Raw genomic sequence first — 20,776 nt, forward strand, 5'->3', positions numbered from 1 at the left:
TGAGTGTCAAATTAAGTTTGAATATTATGCAGAAAACAATATGTATGAGATGAGATTTTCATTTTCTAAATCACTCCATATAATTGAGGGAGAGGATGGGAAGCAGACAGGGTGCAATGAAAACTACCTCTCTCTCTCTCGCGCTCTCACTCTCCGTCTCTCAATAAGAGCCGTGTGCTCCTGTGTTTCCTCAGGCTGTTGGATTGAAATCTCCATCTCTAATATGACATCAATTTTTAATTAAAGGCCCCAGATCCCACTCAGATTCCTGAGTGTTCGCCGACACATTTATTTCTCTCACTCTTTGCAACAGACCTCATCCGCTCACGCTGGGAGATTTCTCCTTCTGTTACATGATTAAAATCTGCAAACGGCTCTGCCCTTAGAACTAATTATTCCACACCAAGACAAGAGGCACAAGGGAGAGAAAGAACACAAAGGGGAGAGAAAGGTAATTTCACAAGAAACAAGCCGTTTGACTCTTAATGAATAATTTATGCTGGCTTCAAGGGGGTCACAAAAGCCAATAAGCGGACCCTTACACCCACCTACGACCTCAGCCCCGGCTACTCAACAAACATCACAGTCTCTTCCTCCCTCCTCACCTCTGTCTCTGTGCCTCTTTTTACATGGCCTGTCTCACTTGAACTGACCATCTGAAATTATTTGGATGGGTTCAGTTCAGTAATGCTCACTGGACCCATGGATAATTCAGTATTCACGGCGAGATGGCGGCGCCTGAATTGGCTGTCAAATTGTTGCATTTTGCCATATTGACAGAGAGAATGTGCTTTTGGGCGCAAATCACCACAATCTGGCCTGTGAAAGGTGAGGCAGGTATAGACAGGCCAGGAAGAGTGAGGTGGGCTGTGAATGGAGAAAGAGAGAGAGAGAGTGTGTTTCAGTCTGATTCCTGAAACAAAGCCAGTTGAGAACCACTGTTCGTTGTACCCATGAACATGTTGTCTCGGGCACTCCCTGTGAATTTTAGTGATGGATCTGTGAGTCATAGGGTGAGGCTGGGTGATAAAGGGTGACACACTAAGATCCAACAAGGCTATGTGTGGCAGCGGTGCAAGACAGTCTAATGGAAGAGGTTTGATTCTGTCATCGACATAAACACCATCCTAAACTACATCTGTTCTCTCTCCCTGCCTCCACGGCCGAGAGCACAGCTGATGCACAGGGTAATGGGATTCTCCATAGCACTATAGGACAGGCTCTAACAGGCAGTTTAGATCTCATCTATTTGACCCCATTTGCACTTGTTAGGATCATTCATGGAACGCACTGAGAATCAGAGAGGGAGAGAGAGACGCTGAGAGCCGGAGAAAAAGACGGGTGGGGAATGAAATCGTGGACTCCTTTGATAAATTCTCTAGTAAGAAAAGTCATGTCTGGTATTAAGGGATGACTCTTGGTGTGATCACATTTCAAAGGAAAAGGATCATGAACATGATTCTTTTAGTGCTGTTACTCCAATGTTTTACATCGTTCAGGAAAGTCTGAAGATCAGTAACCGCTTGAATAGGATGTTTTCCACATCTGAGAGCAAAAATCAAGGCTGAATTTAAACTCTTTATTTCCCCCACTGCAGTATGTCAGTTCAAAGTCCTACTGACAACTTTGACAATGGATGTAAGCATTTTCTTTTTTTAGCTTATTGTTTAAATTGAGTCATTTTGCATATATTTTAATATTAATTATTTGTGTTTTACATATTGGCATTATTTCAGCCATCACAGTATACTGCTCTTTAGACATCAGCCATTACAAAACACATACAAATCTTAATGTTTTCAAACAGCATTTGTTACCTGAAGAATTAAAAATTAAGTGGACACAATCGGGGAGGAATAAGAAAAGCAATATAACTCTGGCTGCGTCCAAAAACCTAGGCAGCTGACTCGTTGCCTTGCTGCCTTTTCAGACAATGGCTTGTAAGGCAGCGTTAAAGCATGAAGGCACCTCACAAAACTAATTTCGGACAGACTTCTTAGGCAGGGTAACAGTTTAATGATCTACAGCAAAATAGAGAGTGCTTTAGTGAGAACTAAACACAAATGTAATTACTGCATTAGTAATTTCCCGCTAGAAATGACATCAGAAGTGGAAAATGTTGGTAAAAAAAACGTACATTTACACACAAACTGACCAGCAAAAGCAACTTTCGGACGCCATCTTTTTTTCCAGCTCATATGTCACAGAATGGAAAGCACAGGATTGTGGGATATCAAAAGCAGCGAAGGATACAAATATGCTGCCTTCAAAACTCGATCAGATGAAGGTGTCTCAGGAGACAGGAAGTGAAGCTAACATTTCATTCGGACGTGCCTTGGTGCCTTCCTGCCTTGAAATGTGTCCTCCGAAGGCAGCATTTTCCAGGTTTCGGACGCAGCCTCTATTTTCATCCAGCCTTGAAGGTTTGGCCAACAGATGCCTATGTCACACCCTAATGATGTCAGCAGATGCCTTTGTCACACCCTGATGAGGTCACTGCAATGCTCTGGTAGTACAATAACCATCTGTCTACATTCACAGATGGTGACAGATGTCCATGCTTCAAATAAACTGGATGTAGCACTGCGTCCATGAAGAAACTCTTTGCCCCTCTCTACAAGTCTATTTGAAGTCCAAAACCTCGTCAGACATAAACAAATATGTCCTGTTTTCCAAATTGGTCCAGCAGTTCATTTGCTTGCGTTGAAAATGGATTGTTCTATGTATTGATTAAAATCCACACTGGAAGTCAACCTTAACCCATTTAAGCCCACCGGCAACTATAGTTGCTGCAGTGTATAGTTGTCATTTTCCTTTTGTAATTATTTTTCTAGATAGTATCCATATTTTTAATCTCAATGACATGCAAGAAAACAACCAAATAAAGGATTTCAAGAGAATTTTTTTTAAATTAAATTCCTTCCTGTCACATGAGACTGCCAACTTCCTACCCCTACTTCCAGGAAGCATAAAGAAGGCAAACCCTCCCAAACAAAGGTTATTTTCATGTTACTAATAAGTATTTTTTGTTGACATATACAGTATATATATATATATCTACATAATCGTGAAGGTCTCTAGAATCATCCAAACAAAACAATTCTTACAACAGATCTATCGTTTTTTGTACACTTAGTCAAAAGTCCAAGCGGCAACTATAGTTGCCGGTGGGCAAATGCCTTGTAAGTACATATAATGGGGAAATGGGGTATACTGTGTTAACAGGTTAATAAATCAAGGTTTTTGGTCTTTAGTGCTTTTTGCTTTCATAATATCCCACCTAAAACATAACTTAACCCTTTAACTGACATCTCTACTGTACAGTAGACCTTAATTCGATAGGGAAAAATATTATATTTTATGATATTATGTCTTGTAAAGGCCAAAATATTGAGGACCCTTCATCCAGTTTGGAATGGATGCGTTTCATTCTAATTGGTCAAGCACCCTAATTCTTTTTATGACTAGTAGCTTATGATTCTATTATAATGTGGAAATTCAGACAAGTAATGAGTTTACATTTACATTATTATATGAAATCATCTACTACAGTCAGCCATTAAATACTATGGGACTATTTATTTATTTATTTATTTATTTATATAGATGTAATTTTTTTCATCATTATATTAATTTATTTTCATTTAACTTTTTGATACACAGTGCCCTGTTAGGGCAACTTAATGGCTGCACTTTGTTCTGCACTATGTTCCACCACTTTAAGACAAATGTATTTGTTGTTTGTTGTATTTTCATATTCAACAGATTATAAGATGCAGCTTTTTTGAGTTTGCATCGAATGTTCTACGACTTTTATACACAATAAATTTGTTTATGAATAAAGATTGATCTGTTGAAAATAGTTATTTTGAGTTAGATGCCAAATGTTCACCTCCAAGTCAAATTTGACATTGAAGGGCTGCATACAACATATTTGCCCACCGGCAACTATAGTTGCTGCACATTCAAATACGATTTTCAAGAAAAAAAAACTAAAACACTAAAACATGTCACTATGGCATGAACTAAAACACATAAAACATGTCACTAAAGAAGTGTGTTTTTGGTTGTGAGGGAAAGATAACCTTGTTCAGCTTCCCAAATAACATTAAGTGAACACTAGATGCAGTTTGTTTTTCCAGAGCAGCAATGGAGTTCTGTAAGTGTGTTTGTTTGTTCCCGGTCATGAGTCGAAACCGCAGGCAGTGAGTGAAACTGCATCAAATGTCTGTGTTTTGTTAGCAATCAGCATGTGCATTTAATGTAAACAACACAAACGTATAGTGAATCCAAAGTTATCCAGGGATAATGCTATGATGTACTTTGTGTGTGTGTGTGTGTGTGTGTGTGTGTGTGTGTGTGTGTGTGTGTGTGTGTGTGTGTGTGTGTGCGTGTGTGCGTGCGTGCGTGCGTGCGTGCGTGCGTGCGTGCGTGTGTGTGTGCTCTTGACTCTTTAGCTCCACCCACTGCACGCCTTCGGAAAGAATCGGTACAGCATATCTATCTTTCATAAATATGATAAAACTAAAGACTCTTTGGAGATATGAAGGATGCAATACTACTCTATAGGTACTAAAGATTAACATGAGACTGGCAGAAACTGTGTGTTATGTGCCCTTTAATGTATGTAAATGCAAAAACAGACATAATTATAAACTGTGTCAAGTTCATGAAAATGAACAATACTTTTACAGCATTTACTGATCTTGGTTAATGTATGTCCATATACAAATACATTTTTAATATTACAACTTATATCCGTTAACATTAGAGTTGACACATTTTGAACTAACATTGAACAAAAGGGAATAAATTCACTTTTAGTATCAATGTATTGAATATATAATTTAACATTAAACACAATTTATAAATGCTATAAAAGTTGTTCATTGTTAGTTTTCACACGGCACTGGAAACTCAAGCTTATGTGAAGAAGTTTTGTGTTTCGCTTCATTCCAAAGGTCAAATTTGGTGAACTCTGACCTGTGAATTTGTATAATGTGAAGATGTGTGACAAACACAAGACAAAACTTCAAGGCGCTCTCTCGTTGAATTAAAAGAGCACAAACTTCAAAGAGGCAGGTTAGCAACATTGCAAGAAAGTATAGAGTAGATTGTATAATTTTACATTTTGGATTTGTTGTTATTTGTTTATGTTGAATGCATGTTTTTTTTTTTAAGTGTGACATCACATCACGACTGTTTCAGTGTCCAAAGAAGTTTCACATGCCATAGCTTGACCACCCTTTTACTTTGCCTTCTGCCCTGACATACATTTGACCGTAAACTGCCTGACTCTACAGTCAGTTTGGTACTGTCATGATATAGCTGTTTGCCTGAACAACAACATATCTGGTTTAATGTCACAGACATGACATGACAAAGGTAACTCTGTCGCCCCCTTGAGTACTCAGGGTTTTTTTTTTTTTTTACCATCACAGTAGTGCACTTGCAATGCATTGTTTCTGTGTTTGCATAGAGTGTTTCTGGTCTTAAGAAAATGGCCCTAGCCACAATAACAAAAGAGACCACTACAAAGTCCACATGCTTAGTATACTACTACTGCGTTAGTTTCAATTAAGCAGTGCTTCAATATTTGTACAGTGGCATTTAACTGAGATATAAATGGATGTTGACAGTAGGGCTTAATAATCTAGACATAGAAGCTGTGCCAATTTAGCTGTATTTCTCTAGCTTTATCTTCAAAAAGGAGAGCCATGCCAATGATGCCAATCTCTGGGAAGGAGGTGGATGGGAGTCAGTGCTAATGCATAAAAATAGTCAAGAGTGTTTAACACACATCACACAGGTAGACAGCAGTATTTATGAAACAGTGTGTATCTCACAGTACCTTTGGTACTGTGTCTTGTTTGTCTATGAGTGACTAACTTGCCCTCTTACTGTTTGAAGATGAACTGTGGGTCGATCTAGGGGACAGTTTTCTTGTACAGTGAATCTGGCCAGACAAGGCAGCAGACCGTGAGGGACAAGAGAGGCTTTGTTGAATGAGTCACTGAATATCTGACGGTTTATGACATGCAAAGAGATCTTTTAAGAGCTTAAAATCAAGCAACACTGTTTAAGCGGCATCAGATTTGGACACAGTTGGACTTGAAACACTCTCTCCTGAATGGCTTTGGGGCTATTGTGTCCTGGTTTTTTTCAGTGATTAGTTTTAGAAAAATGTCGGTCCAATAAGAAATGTCCCTCTAAACTGAACAAAAAGCTTTCACTCATATTGATCACCAGTGAGTGAATTGATGTTTTGTGCACACACATGTACACACACATGTATACACTTTAACAAAGTCTTTTTTTCTGAGAATGCCAAAAACCAAAGCTTACCACGCACGCCCAGACAGATGGACTGGAGTTGTCTGATTTTAATGTCAGTGTTTAGTTTATTTTCCCTCATGACTGTGTAGAAAGTGGACTGCCGGCTCAAAAAAAAAAAAAAAACATCTTGTAACTGTATTAATTTAATGAGCTCATAATGAGAATGATGCTAGGCCAATATCATCATCATAAACACGTTTAACACGGTAATTGCCCATAATAAGCTCTCGACTGTATGACATTGTTCTGTGGAGGAATCACTTAAATCATCACAATCAGGAGCGAAAGAGGGTGAGAAATGACTGTTGATTCTGTGAATATTTAAAAAACAGAAAGGAGTTGGCTGCCTTAATGTGCAAGCATGGCCTTTTTTATTTTAAATTGTTATTATATAATTTTTATTGTATTATTTTATACTGTTGTGTATTGTTATTTTATAATGCCTTTGTTGTTTATATATTTTGGTGTGTTAAGTGAGACGTGTGCATAGATCAGTGTATAATTTCACACTGTAGCAAAATGTTGTCACTTCCAATTTGAGTGCTTATTTAGGTTTTTGTGATATATGGTAATTACAACCTCATTCTACAACTAAATTTACTCCTGAAAAAGTCACAGCACATTTGAATTAAAGTCACAATGTGATGGAAATAGCAGCAAACTTCCTTCCACATTGTGAAGTACACCAGAGTGAAATGGATTAATGTAAAAGAAAAAAATGTAGGGTGGAGACTTAATTCTATCCAAGGGTTATTGAGTGGATAGAGGCAGATCTGAATGCGAGCTTTCAGTCGTTTGTGAGAGAAAAAAAAACCTAAATGATTGGAGAAGTCTGGCATATGTTGCCATTCAGAAGTCTGCTGTTTCACCGCAAAATCGAGTTTTAATTAAAAATAAATACTAATAAATTAAAAATTGAACATAGATGGATGAATCATTCACAAAAAGATGACTTAGATGTATTTAGATAATAATTGATAGGGTGAATTTCTATTTCATGACGACTTTATGTATGTACATAAGCAGTACAGAACCAGAACAACTGTACTCAGTACACAAAATGATAATTTAGTGGATTCGCTCCCATAACTTGTAATGTAGACTATATGTGGCCAGGTTTTAGACGTTTCTAACCTCATAAGCATCAATTGATCAGTTGATTTTATTAGTTGCTAAATTCAGTCAGCTCATGGCAAAGGGCACACATTTAATGAAAGCTCCTGAGTTTAACTGGCAAACGCTTAAAGGCTTTATTAAAGCAGGCTCTTCAGTTTCAATAAAGCCGCTGAAAATTAAGGTTGATTATTAATGTGCTCTACATGCCTATTAATAATAATGGCATAATAGTGTTTAATAAGGGATAATTCACGGATTGCTCTATAATTTATCACTGTCACACGGCAAATGAATTACCCATGATGCCCAATTTAGGTGTGCGAACACATGAGCCATTTTCTTGCGTCTGACTCTCCCTCAGGTTTTAAATAATGTGGCAGATAAATGGCCTAACACCGTAAGCTAAATTGGATGATTACATTATTAGTGTCTTCCTGACGTAAAGTATGGTTATATATCTGAAGGTATTCACAGACAGTTTTCTGCAGGCCACACGGGGAAAACCATGTGTGGTATTTTAATTAAATTCCTTATAACCTTCACCTGTAATTTTATGAGTCGGCTCTAAGCCTTTCTTTTCTTGGCAATATATTCTAAAGTAAAAAAATATATATCTCTTTCATTTCTATAAGACTGTTTTTCTTTATTAAAATTTGTCAAGCCCAGAAGATTGGTGATGCCTTGGTATATATGCTGTGCATTTCTTTCAGGAATGACCCTCATCAAATCCAAACTTGGGTTACAGATTTAAGGGGATGTGACCTTATTAAATTTCCACTCACTGGCAGCCCCGCTCAGTTAATTACATGTAGGTGTTTTGTAATTATTCTAGGGAAGATTTGTCATGGTTATTAGTTGTCCGCCCCCTTCCGAATAGACAAATGTAAGTAGCCAAATGGAGGGCTTTACAGCAGGAAGCTGGATTTTGTGCTAATGCAACATCCTACCAAGAGACCCTGTATGTGGCATGATTAAAATAAAGCAATGCTTGTTCGTTGTTTAGATTCCTAATTCTGATATGCTTCTCTTTTTTTCCATTTTAATGACATCATTTTGTATCCCTGCAGAATACAAGAGGATTAAAATGTGTCAAAGAAGAAGTCATGAATTATTCCAGCTACACAGCAGATAATTGTAACACAGAGACTGCTAGAGGGGGATTAAATTTAGACTGTGGGTGTTAAGCTATAACACCCTCGCAGCAGGTGCATAAAAAACAGGCAGCCATACACAACCTTTGCTCTAAAGTTAAACTATGGATATTTTACTCATTGGTATCAGTCATATGTACACCAAGAGCAGTGTAAGAGCAGTGTGCCAATATTAGGAATTGACTCTGACCACTGAGAAAAAAGTCCAAACCCTACAGGACATTTTTTATTAAAATGTTAGCTGTGGAGTTGTGGAAAATATTGAAACTTGGTCTGTAGGTTTGGTAAAATATCATCTGTCTTGTTCTCAGAAGTGCCATGCCTATTCAAACGAGGCACGTGCCCTCAGATTGAACAAAGTGGGTTTTGAGAGCTGCTAAATAATAGTAATAATAATAATTATTATTATTAGTAGTAGTAGTAGTAGTTTCACAAATCATGTCGGAAAAAATGTCAAATACAGAAATGAATGTTAGTTTAATCGAGTCACATCGTTCACAAATCGTTTGCCTTAGTTCACCTAAATGATAACACTAAATCATTATTAACTTAAAAAATAACTTTTTTTTGTAATGGAAACAATTTTAGCAAATGTCCAATTGTATTTTGTCTATTTAAAATGTATTTAAAATTTGTAGGTCGCGAATTTGAACCTTGGCCTCTAAGGACTGAAGAAACAACTAGATATATTATATCAGTTTGTAAAACATTACTTGTCAGTGTTCATGCCATGGTATTACAGAGTAGCGTATGTGAGTGGTGCAAAGTTAAGTTTTTGTATGTCAGAACGTTGTTGCTTTCTCTCGCTCCATGAAACAGCAAAATGGAAAACCCGGATTGGAGTCTTCCAGACCGGCTTTCGGGCTGTGCTTTGCTTAGTAATAGAAGCTTCCCTATAGTGATGTAGTAAATCCAAGTGAAACGCCTACTCCACAAGAAAAAAATGTAGGGCCATCGGTTATTGATTGGGTTGTTAGATCAGTGTCTTTTGCTATTGCTGTGTCATATGAGTGACAGGGTGTCCCGCCCTTGCGCCAGTAAACGCGTCATCAGAGAAGAGATGCAAGTGGGAGGGGGAGTTATTTTGATGAACGATTACAGGACGCATGCATTTTAAAACAAATAATGATGTGCACTGATAAATCATTTATAATAAATACTGCAATATTGGTAACACTTTATTTTAGGATTCAATTCTCGCTATTAACTAGTTGCTTATTAGCATACATAATTCTAGGATATTGGCTGTTTATTAGTACTTAAGCACATATTAATGTCTTATTCTGCATGGCCAAATCCTACCAAATATACCTAAACTTAAACGCTACAAAACTACTTTACTAACTATTAAAAAGCAGTAAATTAGGGTTTTAATGAGGCAAAAGTCGTAGTTAATAGTGAATATGCGTTCCCCATACTAAAGTAGCCTATTATAGCAATATTCCATTCCATTCCATTCCACAAAAAAAAGAAAAACTTTTTTTGGAAATATTTTCGTTGACAGAGAAGAACTGACCATTTTGGTCTGAAACTAAAGTTACTTCATGTGAATTACTTATAAAACTGTTGTACAAAAGCACCATCACATCTCAAAATTGTGCTGTATAAATGAATCCGCACACTTGATCATGGGATATTGCTTAAACGTTTTCTACAAAACGTTTTTAGCATTGTTACATTGTTTTTCAATATTATTGGGCATGTCTTCTAAAATAGGGCTCCATGTGAGCCTGTATGTCACTGGTGCCCCCTCGAAAAATGAGGATCATGACGTCCCTGAATTTTCTTACTTTCCTTTCCCCCTCTTATTCCTACACACACTCACACAAAATATACCGAATAGGCATGGGACCCCTTGCGCGCGAAGCGAACCGTGATGTTCAAGAAAGAGTCGATACGCGCTCGAGCGAGTCCATCCAGAGCTCGCGCCCTAAACTCCCGCCCTTAAGTGTGAAGCGCGAGCGCACGGCGGGAAGACTATAACGGTCACCCCTTGACGCACAGGTGACTGCCACGTGAAGCGCACCACTCAACCGCTGACAGAGACCCCGGTCGGTTCAATAAACACAATACAGAAACTTAATATGACCTCAAACCACCCCCTAGCCGCTTACCAAGCACGCTGTCCCGTTGAGGAGCAGCAGGATGAAGCCGTGGTCGGAGCGCATCTCGTCGTTGTCCTGCTGTCGACAGCTCTTCGTTCAAGAAGACGCGGTTCCTCCGGTACCGTATCCAAAACAGGCGAGACCCGGTCCCATGTCCAACAAAAAGTCAAGAGCGAGCTCTCCTCTGAGTGGAATCCCACCTGCTGTCTGTCACGGTAAACTCCCGCTACTTGGAGCTCGTCACGTCCAAAGGTGTGTGGAAACTGACAGGACACTTCATCGCTGCCGTCTGCGTACACTTTGCTCCGGTTCGTGTTGCTGTGTGAAGGGAATCATCTCCGTTATCCGCGCTTTTATGTGCTGGTGACGGTTAGGATCCCAGTGCGCGAGCCTGACCGGAGCGCAAACTCTTCGAGCGTCGCGCATATCAGTACATGCAGACTGGCAGCAGGGCTCCTACATGCGCTGACGTTTTAAACCCCCCTCTCTCTTTCTCTCGTCAGAGCCCCAATCATCCTTTTTCACTATTTTTCTTCATCTTCTTCCCCTACATTCCCCCCCCCCCCTCTCTCTCTCTCTCTCTCTCTCATTCCTTCCTTCCTTCAACCTGTCAACCCCCTTCAAACATTCTCTTTCCCAAACCAAAGTCACAATAATTAACTCAAGTTTTTTATATGACAAAAAAATCTGCTTATATCTGGTACATTTATCAATAGATATCCCTGGATATGAATTATGTGTTCTTCCTGGAACAGCATTCCTATTAACCAGTAATTTTACAGGTTAAATTTGGGGTTAAAAGGATAGCTTTTCACATCATTTCAAACTTTATTTCACCTTTAGTATTTTTCTCTCCATGCAATGAAAGTCAATGGTGCCTGATGCATTCATTCTGCCTAATATCTTTTGTTTTTCTCAGAAAAATAAATCTAGTATGGTTTTGGAACAAGTTTAAGGTATTAATAAGTGACGCATGTTTGTCTAGGAAGGAGCGTCACAGGTTATGAAACCTGATGCCAGCGGTACCTTGCCACAAGATACAGGCTATTCTTATTTATTTTCTCTGCATTAGTGTAATTCTGTTATCTGTTTTTGGTTATTTGCCTCTTTTTTTGGTCATCCAAGGTACTCTCCCTCCACCTAACTGGTAATTGGCCCTGGGAGAGGCCTACTTTGTGTATTGGGATGCGATATGTGTAGCCTTATTGATTTGAAACAGCCTCGGCCTTATACAATGCGAGTCTAATATGAAATCAGATCACTTGCACGATAGAGCCATCTGTGAGAACTCGCTTGATTGAGCCTTAATTTCTTTTCTTGTTTATTTCTTTTTGGGACTCAGGGGTGATAATTTCCCTATTTTTAAATGCAATTACTTTACCCTACCTCAATGTGCACTGTGCACACACTTAGAAAAGTGACCTTTGACCCTCTAAGGTCACTGTACATCCCGTCAAATATTAATATTGGGCATTAAAGCAGTGTGTGCATGTATGATTAAGTGCAAGTCTGTGTTGGCTTGGTGATGGAATGGTGAGAGGGCAAAGGATCAAATTCTCTGATTGAAACCCTGGAGATTGAGACACAAAATGTAAAGCACTGAACCAGAGAGAAAAGAAAAAAAAACACAGCAGATCAAAGCAACAGACTGATTAAGCAAATTTAAATAAATAAAAATTGTGATAAAACACACACTATGCTTTCCTCCGCTTTCATTTATATATAAATATAACATATTTTTCTTAAATATATACATGCATGTGTGTGTATTTGCCCGGCACTAAAAATAATGTAATTAACTTGACAAACTACATCATTAAAATGGTCTTTGACCTCTGTTACTATAAAACAATCTTATTACTATATTATAGAAATCTGCATTTTCAATAAAGCTTATTTGTCATAAAACAGTTTTCATTTCTGTTATGCCATATATACATTTACATAGATTATACAGATTGTGTGGGGAAATGTGAAGTAGACATTTTTAATGAGTTTTTATAAAATTCATCCAATTAAATTTCTTCTGGAGTATTCAGAAGCAATTATGCATAGGGATGATGTTACAAGCCATGCAGAGTGTGTATTTGCGACTGAAAGCGATAGTGTCTCTGTTTGTGTATGTCTGTGAGCCTGCATTAGTGTAGGGATCAGGACTGAGGGTGTTAGTGGCTTTATCTTGTTTCACAACGCTAATGTCATTTGAGTGTGCAGAGTTGGAGACAGTGGGTAATCCAATGAGGAGACACTGTGCCTGAGAGTCAAGTACAATAGAAAGGTCTTTAGCTCCATCTTGTGTTGATTTTTGTTGCTACAGCCATGCTGGAGAAAATTGTCCAATTGTTTGTCAATGGTGTTTGAAACTGTCTCGGTGCTCAGCACTGCTTAAAGGGCACATAACACACTCAGTTTCTGCCAATTTCATGTTAATCTTGAGTACATATTGCATCCTTCTTATCTCAGAAGAGTCTTTAGTTTTATCATATTTATAAAAGACAGAAACGCTGTACCGATTCTTTCCGAAAACAATCAAACTCCTGGAGGCGTGCAGTGGGCGGAGCTAAAGAGTCACACACACACACACACACACACACACACACACACACACACACACACACACAAAGTACATCATAGCATTATCCCTGGATAACTTTGGATTCACTATACATTCGTGTTGTTTACATTTCACTCACCATCTGCGGTTTCGACTCATGACCGGGAACAAACAAACACACTTGCAGAACTCCATTGCTGCTCCGGAAAAACAAACTGCATCTAGTGTTTACTTAATACTGGGTTATTTGGGAAGCTGAACAAGATCTTTCACTCACAACCAAAAACTCACTTATTTAGTGACGTTGATTTTGTGGTATAAAAACAAAAAGACAGCTGCCGACGGCTCCCGTAACCCGAACAAAGCTCGTTGATGTGCCCACACCGAAACTTTTTTGTGTATTTAGCACAGAAATACTCCGCCATACATCCAACTCGTTTTTTAATTTTATTTTGGTCATGTTTACCACGAGAATCCAACTCTTTAACAGTGTAAATAAGTCAGAATTAAATAGCATTAGACCCCCCCCCCCCCCCCCCCCAAGGTTTGAGACTGGCTTCCAATTACAGGCATGTCCACAATGTCACGCTGAATGTCTATAGACCGAATTAGAGTGAGCTTTAGATGTGAGACTGATAAATATTTAATGAATACTACACTGTAAACCCTAGAACTTTCTTTTTCTTTTGAGTTCACAAAACTGACACATTTGAAGTAATCTGAATTGTTTCATTGTTTTGAGTTTTATGAATTTGTTTCTTTTAATTTAGACAAACTTAAAATTAAACAAAACTGGGATTTCTATTTCCCTGCATGCCAAAATTAAGTGTTATATATTATGTTTTTAAGATTATGCAATACATCTCTGTTAAGTGGGAGCTTTAGTAGTGTTTAGTGTGTTGTTATGTTAGTTTAGAAGAGTTTCTGTTATGTTGTTTTTTTTCGTAGTGTTACCATCATGGTGACGAGTGGAGCATGAGTTTAGTTTGAGAACAGATATGTATATGTTAAATGTATTATATTGCTGTCCTCGTTCAGCAAGTGCTATGCTAATCCTACCAAAACATTGTGTAACCAATTAGCAAGGTGGCATTTATTGAATTAGCTAAAGCTAGTCAAGTTTCCACTACTAAAAATTTTTGATTACATGATGTTTTTAAGTAAAATATGAATTCGCATTTCAACATTTCAAGTTCAGATCATTCAAGTGTATGAGTACAAAATAAAAATCCAAAAGTTCTGCTTACTTAGATTTCTTAATTTACAAAATTTGAGGCAACTGGTTTACAGTGTATATGCTTATATATTTATAGACATTGAATCATAGTTAATTTACTACTTTCAACCATTTTAACAAATGCCATTTTTATTTTCAACCAAGAATGCACTCAGAACTGTGGGATATCAGGCAGCGTAGTTCTGTGCTGCATACAAACAGCATCCAGATGAAGGCATCTTAATAGACAGGATGTTATGTGAACATTACATTCAGATGTCCCTTGATGTCTTCCATTTACTTCCTGGGAAGGGAGCATTTTTCAGTTTTTCTTTCTCATGTTTGGTTAAAGTTTTAATTTTAGTAAAGTGATAGATTTATTTATTTTGCATAACATATGCATTCATCCTGTCCTGTTTTATTTCAGCAGAGAACAATCCCACCTCTTTGGATTTGAGGGTGTGTTTTACCTTTAGCAACTGAAGAGGGCACCGTTGCTTTGAGGAAAATATACCAACATGTTCTCCATATGTGCAAAGTGTGTGTGCCGTGTATGTGATTTGAAAGTTGTCTTTAATTCTCTTCTCAGCAGTTGACACAGCATGGGTTTTATTTAAAGGTGGTTTGACATCAAACTGTAAGTGACACTCACTCAGTTATTCCAGCTCAAATGATCCTCACCAGAGAATCATGAATGATATGATTTCACTCCCACGGATGTGTCCCCCATGGTTATGTGATTATTATTTTTTTCCAGGGGGAGAGATTGAGAGAGCAAAAGAACGAGGGACCACAGAGAAACAGGATATAAATGAGAAAGGCAACCTGTCTGGGAGAATGGCGGTGGCCGAACTATCATCAGTGCCAGAAACATAATCACAGATGCCTCTTAATGTTTAGGCAAGTTCAATTTATCATCTCTAAATCTACAGTGGTACACACTCATTATGAATGTAAACAAAGGAAGATGAGGAGAGGAAAAAATGGACATCACAAATGTAAACATAATCAGTGAGAGAGAAAAAATGCATATGATTGGTGTTTGTTTTGAGCTGTGACAAAGTGTGCCGAAACATATGATACAATCCTCCAACTCCAACTCTACATAAGGCCATCATTTACTCAGCTTTTGTAAAATGTCAAAATTATACTTAAGACTTCAGAGGAATGCGGGATGAAAAAGATAACATCAAGCGGGGGACAGATGGGACAAAAAAAGAAACATAAGCAAACCCTCAGCAAAGAAAAGCCGGCATGAAAGATGTGAGAAATGTGCAGATGAAGGATGAATGAGCTGCAAGTTCGGTAAAAGGAGAACAGAGAAGAAGGTACTAGAGAGCTGGCCTGCAGAGGTCGAGTTCACTTCTCTTTGAGTTCTGGAGGAGGCGTCATCTGTACCTTATTCAACCTTTTTTTTCTTTGTTTCATCTGCTGCCCCTTTTATGAAGGATGGCACAGAATAAAAAGAAAAGCAAGCTTCCAGTTTTTCCCATCTTTGCAAATAGTTCTTCTGAGTTTGATCCATGTGGCTGCTTTTAATAGACAGGCTCACTACAGGTGTAGGTATGAGATGGATGATTGTCAGACAGTAACAACTGTAGGAATAATCTGCACTGTCTGGCTGCATTGTAACACTTTTCCACTGGAGGCAAGTTCAAGGACCCATGTGCAGTTATTTGATTTACAAACATCAAACAAAGACTTGACTTGACTTGACTTAGAACCACTCACCTACAGCGGGTAACAACATCAATAACAGACAAAGACACATGGCAAACATGAGGGCTTAAATACACACACTAATGACAAGACAAGTGACACCTGTGAACAGTGATTAAACAATGAACCAATGACAGGACAAGACACAAGATCACATGAGGGCATGGGAGTCACATGACAATGAAACATGACAAAACCAGGAAACTGAAAGGACAAGACAAACTAGAAACATGACAGTAAACTTGATGAACTAAACACATGAAACATGAACCAACACCAAAACACCCTGTGACAGATCCCCCCCTCTATGGGCGGCCCCTGACGCCCAAACAATATCAGAACACATCAATAGCCTAACAAAGAGTCTACCAAAAGTCTTGGGGGGCGGTCTTGGGGGAGGGATGGTGGGCCAGGCCCGTGCAGGGGCACCGGACCCAGACATGACCTGGACGGGCCTGGGAGCATGGGCGGACCTGGACCCTGTGGCGTGGGCGGACCTGGACCCTGAGGCGTGGGCGGACCTGGACCCTGTGGCGTGGGCGGACCTGGACCCTGTGGCGTGGGCGGACCTGGACCCTGTGGCGTGGGCGGACCTGGACCCTGTGGCGTGGGCGGACCTGGACCCTGTGGCGTGGGCGGACCTGGACCCTGTGGCGTGGGCGGACCTGGACCCTGTGGCGTGGGCGGACCTGGACCCTGTGGCGTGGGCGGACCTGGACCCTGTGGCGTGGGCGGACCTGGTCCCTGTGGCGTGGGCGGACCTGGACCCTGAGGCGTGGGCGGACCTGGACACTGAGGCGTGGGCGGACCTGGACCCTCGGGCGTGGGCGGACCTGGACCCTCGGGCGTGGGAGGACCTGGACCCTCGGGCGTGGGAGGACCTGGACCCTCGGGCGTGGGAGGACCTGGACCCTCGGGCGTGGGAGGACCTGGACCCTCGGGCGTGGGAGGACCTGGACCCTCGGGCGTGGGAGGACCTGGACCCTCGGGCGTGGGAGGACCTGGACCCTCGGGCGTGGGAGGACCTGGACCCTCGGGCGTGGGAGGACCTGGACCCTCGGGCGTGGGAGGACCTGGACCCTCGGGCGTGGGAGGACCTGGACCCTCGGGCGTGGGAGGACCTGGACCCTCGGGCGTGGGAGGACCTGGACCCTCGGGCGTGGGTGGCCATGGCGGCAACGGCAGTTCACCGGGCCATGGCGGCAACGGGAGTTCATCAGGCCATGGCGGTAACGGGAGTTCATCAGGCCATGGCGGTAACGGGAGTTCATCAGGCCACAGAGGCGGGGCCTTCATGGCCTCCATGAACCCCATGCCCCCCCCCAAAATTTTCTTGGGCGGGACAGCGGGGCCGTGGGCTGGATCCTGGACGGGGCCTTGGGCTGGAGCCTGGACGGGGCCTTGGGCTGGAGCCTGGACGGGGCCTTGGGCTGGAGCCTGGACGGGGCCTTGGGCTGGAGCCTGGACGGGGCCGTGGGCTGGAGCCTGGACGGGGCCGTGGGCTGGAGCCTGGACGGGGCCGTGGGCTGGAGCCTGGACGGGGCCGTGGGCTGGAGCCTGGACGGGGCCGTGGGCTGGAGCCTGGACGGGGCCGTGGGCTGGAGCCTGGACGGGGCCGTGGGCTGGAGCCTGGACGGGGCCTTGGGCTGGAGCCTGGACGGGGCCTTGGGCTGGAGCCTGGACGGGGCCTTGGGCTGGAGCCTGGACGGGGCCTTGGGCTGGAGCCTGGACGGGGCCTTGGGCTGGAGCCTGGACGGGGCCTTGGGCTGGAGCCTGGACGGGGCCTTGGGCTGGAGCCTGGACGGGGCCTTGGGCTGGAGCCTGGACGGGGCCTTGGGCTGGAGCCTGGACGGGGCCTTGGGCTGGAGCCTGGACGGGGCCTTGGGCTGGAGCCTGGACTTGGGCTGGTGCCTGGACTTGGGCTGGAGCCTGGACTTGGGCTGGAGCCTGGAATTGGGCTGGAGCCTGGACGTGGGCTGGAGCCTGGACGTGGGCTGGAGCCTGGACGTGGGCTGGAGCCTGGACGTGGGCTGGAGCATGGACGTGGGCTGGAGCGTGGACGTGGCCTGGAGCGTGGACGTGGCTATAATAGTCCTTTGCCTCTCCTACCGTCCAATCTGAGCCACTTAGAAACAAAATAAAATCAATGCATTGCCAAAACGTGCAAGGGTGTTCCTTTGGGGGCATGAGGGCTGAAAAGTCAGAGTCCAAACCATAACAAAAGCGCCCTTTCCTTATAGTCTCATCCTGGGGCAAAAAATCCAAGAAACGTAAAAAGTCCTTGATATAGTCCTCTATGGGACGCTGGCCTTGACAAAGGCGGGCAACTGCTGGGTCCATAATGGTGACGGTCAAGTATTCTGTAACGTTTATCCACTGGAGGCAAGTTGAAGGACCCAAGTGCAGTTTATTCCAAATGAAACATAAATCTTAACATAAATCAAAACAAAGACTTGACTTGACTTGACTTGACTTGACTTGACTTGACTTGACTTGACTTGACTTGACTTGACTTGACTTGACTTAGAACCACTCACCTACAGCGGGTAACAACATCAATAACAGACAAAGACACATGGCAAACATGAGGGCTTAAATACACACACTAATGACAAGACAAGTGACACCTGTGAACAGTGATTAAACAATGAACCAATGACAGGACAAGACACAAGATCACATGAGGGCATGGGAGTCACATGACAATGAAACATGACAAAACCAGGAAACTGAAAGGACAAGACAAACTAGAAACATGACAGTAAACTTGATGAACTAAACACATGAAACATGAACCAACACCAAAACACCCTGTGACATGCATTTACTCTATAATGCATTCTGATCTTTTGACACACATTACCGTTCAAAAGTTGGAGGTCATTGAGACTTGGTGCACTAAATAGATTTTCAGTTTCAAATAAATGCTGCTCTTTTTTCTATTCTGAAAAAAAAGTATCAAGGTTTCCACAAAAATATTAAGCAGCACAACTGTTTTCAACATTGATAATAATAATAAAATGTTTATTTAGCCGCAAATCATTGTCTGGCATCAGATAGCTTTTTAGTATTGGCTTTTTTTATGTGTTTAACATAAACTACTGAATATGTCCATGTTTTAATATAATAAAGCTGAGGTGTGTGATTTCTGTATTGTTAGGTTGTCCAAAAACTCCCTCCATCTGACAATTCACAACTGTCTGAAATCTTTTAGATCTCAGAATTACTTTGTTTGAATAATGTAGCCTTTGTTGCATGCAATATTTTTTTTTTTTTTTTTTTTAATAAATACAGAATATCAGAGGCCTGGCCAGATTAACCAGCGAAGGATATAGGGGACCAGCATGAAATGGGTGTGTATTTTGCCTTTTTCTCTCATTTTGAAGAAATTGTTTCCAGACTTTGTCAAAGCCAAGCCCACATTTAAGCAGTGGATTAAGCACCATCCTCACTCTTTCACTTCCACCGCATCATGTTTTTTTCTCTCTTCATCTTGCTGTCTCTTCGTCAAAACCTTTTTTGTTTCTCTGGTGGCTGTCATTTAAAGAGCACCAAACAACTTAATCAATATGACAATGAGCCATTAGCCTCCAGCATATATTATGTTGGTTGAGTTTGAATCCAACTGTGGGTTAGATGATGGGATGGGGCTAGAAGGGCAGGCAAGTCTGTCCTCTATGGCCTCTATTGATCTGAACCTTAAATGGACTTCATTAAACTGCAGCGGCATGCTAAATATTAGTACAGATACCCACAGAAGACATAAAAACATAGAGATAAAACTGCAATGTCGCCAGAGTTATTTAATTTGTGTCTTTCTGTCTGTTTCTGCCTGTCTCTGATATTCTCTTTCTCTTGCTGCTTTGTTTATTATACAGTTTGTAAGTAAAGATTATCATTAATGCAGGCTAATTAAAGATTATACCATCGTATTTGGAGCCTGACAGCATCACCTGTCTGTTTAAATGCTTTCTCTCTGTTTAATCATGTGCTTGTTCGAAAAGCCTTTGAGTTCCCTAACAGAAATGCCTGTCGTCTGTCCTCCTCTCCCCTCCAATATCAAGACCAAAGTTCATTTGAGGAGGGGAGAGGAGGACAGACGACAGGGCTAGTGGGCCTTTTATATAATTTTAACATCCCTTCAACATTAAAAAGATGGATAAAGTTGGATGGAGCACTTTTATGGCCTTAACCGACCTTTTGCATTTTGTTTGATGCCTAAAAGCTTCAGTCCCCATTCATTGTAATTGCACGCTAATGTTCTCCTTTTGTTTTGTTTTTCAGAAGAAAGTAAGTCATATGGGTTTGGAGCAACATAAGGGTGAGTAAATTATTTTAATGAGAACTTTAGGTGCACTATCACTCGTCCTGTTAGCATTTTTAACAAAAGTAATTGGATCTCATGAGAGCAAGGCAGATCACAGGTCTTTTACTATGCTGACAGAGATAGCACACATGCAGAGTAGCCTTTAGATATGCTTTGCTCTGTTGAAAGAGGATGAGAATCCTTTGATAAAGGTGAATGGGGAGCCTATTGAAATAGTTCTGACCCCTGCCACAGACATACACACATGCACTG

General features: G+C 41.2%; 1 protein-coding gene across 1 annotated transcript in view; it reads right to left on the minus strand.

The window, feature by feature from the left end:
- LOC307130508 (neurexophilin-1) overlaps nucleotides 1-10,771 on the minus strand; it is a gene marked incomplete at both ends in the record, with an annotated part of 33,179 nt that extends 22,408 nt beyond the window's left edge. The window contains one exon of the mRNA XM_079823538.1: nucleotides 10,718-10,771. Coding sequence (XP_079679664.1) covers nucleotides 10,718-10,771 — 54 coding nt within the window. The remainder of the gene's footprint in view (nucleotides 1-10,717) is intronic.
- Between the last annotated feature and the right edge of the window lie 10,005 nt (nucleotides 10,772-20,776).

This window comes from Gobio gobio, assembly GCF_949357685.1.
Source record: "Gobio gobio genome assembly, chromosome: 1".
Lineage (NCBI taxonomy): Eukaryota > Metazoa > Chordata > Actinopteri > Cypriniformes > Gobionidae > Gobio > Gobio gobio.